This window comes from Rhagoletis zephyria, unplaced genomic scaffold (genome assembly GCF_001687245.7).
Source record: "Rhagoletis zephyria isolate East Lansing unplaced genomic scaffold, Rhagoletis_zephyria_1.1 Rzeph_scaffold_29039, whole genome shotgun sequence".
Classification (NCBI taxonomy): Eukaryota; Metazoa; Arthropoda; class Insecta; order Diptera; family Tephritidae; genus Rhagoletis; species Rhagoletis zephyria.
In genome coordinates, this window is record NW_016186096.1 from 476 (window position 1) to 4,722 (window position 4,247).

A 4,247-nucleotide genomic window follows, 5' to 3' on the forward strand; every position below is an offset into this window, starting at 1 on the left:
TTATTGGTTTTGAATTTAAATTTCGTTCTGGCTACGCGCATAGGTATATAGGTAATGGGCGAGTCCGCGCTTTCGCCCTTCTCCCCTGCGTCCACCTCAACAAACAAATAAAGCTTATCAGCCCTGTAAACCTACCTCTGGCAATTGTACCACCCGTAGCTGTCACGGGTGGGACATGCTTGACTGTTGAATTATTCTTATCTAACTATGTATGTGGAAACGAAAATGCAATTGGGGTAAACATTGACAACTTCTCTAATTAAAAATAACAACTTTTGTAATTAAAAAAAACAGCTTTTACCTTTTTTTGTCACGGGTGGGACAAGACCAATACTGCTTAATAATAACTCATAATATAGTTAAAGCACTAACACAATTCAATATATAAATAATACAATTTTATTAAACGCAGATGAGTTCACCTACATATTTTTAATTACCAAACACTTGAATTAAGAATCGCAAATTACTTGACAGTACTTTCCACACAACCTATTTGAAACTCACTCAAAAAATTAGCTTATTACTTGATTTTAAAACATAAAAAATGCATTTAAAGTCTTAATTTGTTATTCTTTGGTTGATTCAAGATTTGTATTCATGTCTTATCCACACATTTGTTAATTTTATTAAGAAAAACTTTTGTGCGCTGAGGTTCAGTTTCTCATGGAACCTCCCGTATACATATATATATGAACATACATACCTACATATAGTAGTAGTAAGCTAAGCACACATGTCTCTTACTTTTTAAACATTTTTCCAGTCCTACGAGACGTCAGCTACTGCGGTGTACTCGGTACTTGTGATGCTAGCGATGCATCCGGAAATTCAGGATCGTGTATTTGAAGAAGTTCGTTCTGTATTTCCAGACGAAGTCTCTTCAGTGGGGTACGACGATATGAAAAAATTTCCTTACTTGGATATGGTCATAGCAGAGACTTTGCGACTAGCTCCACCAATACCGTGCATTGGACGACAAACACTAAATGAAACCGAACTACGTCCCGGTGTAAGGATTCCCAAGGAAATGCAAGTTGTCATACCAATTTACGAATTGCATAGGCGCAAAGAGATTTGGGGCCCGGAAGCAGATCGTTTTAACCCCGACAACTTCCTACCTGAAAATATTGCAAAGCGTCATCCGTGTGCGTATATGGCTTTCTCAAAAGGACCGCGCAATTGCATAGGTAAATTAACAAGAAGCTATGTAAATCAATCAGTAATCAAACCAAATTTGTTCTGTTTGCATTAAAGGTTTCCGTTACGCAGAATTCACATTGCGCGTGTTGTTGATAACTTTACTCCGCAGTCTTAAATTCTCAACAACTTTTAAATATCATGATATTGTTTTCATGCCAAAAGTTACTTTGGGCTATGAAGTGGAGCCGCTATTAAGCATAGAAGTCAGAGCTTGAGGTGGATAGTCTTCATTCGATTTTAAATATAAGGATTAAAATATTAAATAAGAGGTTTATTTTTAATGGAACTACACTTTGTAAAATTTATTTAAATAGAAGCACAATAATATTTATAAACGAATTATTTTTTTTTTTACCAACGATGTGTAATATCAATAAGACTCCAACATACCGTGCATAATTGAAAATTGACTTTGTTAACAAAAAATTACACTTATTCCGCTATAGATTCAGGGGTCATAACGCAATTTATGTCCACATTGGTATAAGCAAATTTATTCTAAAAAATCGTCGTTTTGATTAATTAAAAAAATTAATTAAAGAGTAGGAAAAGTAAAGGCCGCTGAAGGCCGTTATAAAACCACTTGCATATTACTCTTTACACCTTCGAAAATGCAGAGGGTAAGTTCGAAAACCAAGTCTAACCAATTGGCTTAGATATTTACATTTTAGTGACGGTATGTCAAATCTCAAAATTCAAAAGTAATTAACAGGAATGTATCTGAATATAAATATAAGATCAGTGGCGGATCCACGGGGGAGAGGGGGGTTAGGTGTTAAAACAGAAAAATACTTGGAGTTATAAAACCTTTGGTTATGTAAGAGTTAAAAAAAATAGTACCTCGCGAATTTTCTGCTTTCTGAAATTAAAAGATTATACAACAGGCATGCAAATCTTTAAGCGCTGTTATAAAATTTTTTCTGAAATTTATTTGTGTTTCTTGCTGTGATCTTAAATTTTAGTCATGGTAAATAAAATCTTAAGAAGTGAGTTGTTTGACATTTGATGTTGCTGAAACTTCTAAAAGACAACAAGGTATCCGTGATTATGCGATTAGTAAATTGAAAGAAATATCTGATGAAAATGCTCGTTCCGAAGTAAATAAAGTAAATTAAGTAAATGACTTTAGATTCGTAATCAGCAACCCAGAAAATCCCCAGAAACCCAGTTACATAGAAATCTACCGATTTTTTTTAACTTTTCGTCCGCCATATTGGATCCGCCATTTTGAATTTTTGGTAAATGACTTTAGATATGTAATCAGCGACCCAGAAAACGCCAGGTAAATAAAGTAAATTAAGTAAATGACTTTAGATTCGTAATCAGCAACCCAGAAAATCCCCAGATACCCAGTTTCAAAGATGCATCAACGAGTATTTGTTTAAATAGTTTCGTCCAGCTAGATTTGCGATCCGAACCACTGTGCGATGTGTGTTAATCCCTTTCCATACTATACTAACGATATATTACAAGTCCCACTCCTCAATAGATATAAAATTCATATGACTGTCAACTTTTTCATATTCCATTTTATCGTTATTTCGATGCGTGCTTATTTTTTAAATTAAAATTTTTACAGAAAATTAAATAAATATTTTTGATTTCGAGCTGAAAGACATATAAAAGAAAGCACGGAACTTAAATTTAATAAGTTTTATGAGAAAAAATAATAATTACACATTTCTACCAAAAAATAGAAAATACTAGCGATGCATCCAGTTTTTTCAACAGACCTTTGACAAATAATGGCTGCATTTCTTTATTCATTCTAAACGTTTGGAATAAACTTATTTGTTTACTTATTCTTCAGAACGTTCCTGATGATATGTTAACGTGTATTTCAAACGCATTCTGTTTATTCTGGCTGTGAAATGGGATTATGGATCGAATAAAAAAACGCAGCCAATATTGATAGTTACATAACTCATACCTAATTAGAGGTTATCTTTTAACGAGCAAATAGTCGACTCTCTTTAACTATAGGCAGCTGTTAAACATTTCCGCTGGAAATACCTACTATTATCTTAATTTTTGACTCTAAATTATAAAAGAGGTGGACGTAGGGGGACAATCTTAACATAGCATCTCCACAGGCAAAAAATGTTGGGTATAATTTTTTGTTTGCCAGATATACGTTTTATCAATGCACTTGCGCAATATTCGCATTCGCAAAAGCTCCACATTGATTATTGCGAATGCGAAAGCGAATGCAAATGTTAAAATTTATGCGGAAGTTCCGCGGTTGCGAATGCGAATGCGAATATTCGCAACAACCCCGGTATGTAAATATGTAAATATCTATGTAGCTGTAAAAAGCTTCATATGAATTTTTTTAAAAATGCATTATGCACTTATTTTTCAACTAAAAAAGAAATTTTAAACTACAATCAACTACAAACGATTCTGGACCTGAATTCATTAAAATTGAAGCTGTAGCAGTAAAAAGCTTCATACGAATTTTTTAAAAAACTTACGCACTTATTTTTCAACTGCAAACAAAAAGAAACTTACTACAATACTCCAGAGAGTTAAATCTAGGTATTTTATCAAAATGCATTAAGGTCCGCTGCCAACTTCACGGAGCTGTAATTTTCACCATACCAAAAGGTTTGTGACAATTAAGGAGCCGCGGTTGTACTTTGATTTATATGTTTTTTTAGAAAAAAATACAAATCGCTGTAGATTTATTAGAAACTTTAAGATTGGCAATGGAAAATGCGCTTAAATATAGACGTAGTTTTTCATTTCTCGCTGTTTTTCCACCTCTAGCAACAATATGCCAGTACGCAAAATGTCCCGATCTCAAAAGATTTCCTCATATGTGTACAATTTCGATTTTTACCACTACTGTCGATTAGTAAATAGAATTTTTAAATTATATGTACATATTTTAAGAGTTCGGAATTATTTTACAACGAGATGTGGAGATTTTTCCTTGCCAAAAAGTAGGACATTTACCTTTCCGGCATGTGTAGTACTGGGACTATGCTCTTAAATCCGGGACAGTCCCGCCGAAAACGGGGCGGTTGGCTACCGTGCTTTGC

At 33.8% G+C, this 4,247-nt stretch overlaps 1 protein-coding gene across 1 annotated transcript; it reads left to right on the top strand.

The window, feature by feature from the left end:
* Nucleotides 1-760: 760 nt before the first annotated feature.
* On the top strand, nucleotides 761-1,517 carry LOC108382848 (probable cytochrome P450 313a4; the record flags this gene model as incomplete). The annotated part of the gene is made up of 2 exons (XM_017639218.1): nucleotides 761-1,190; nucleotides 1,258-1,517. Coding segments are annotated over 2 exons (591 nt in total), but the record flags the coding sequence as incomplete, so codon positions are not given.
* Between the last annotated feature and the right edge of the window lie 2,730 nt (nucleotides 1,518-4,247).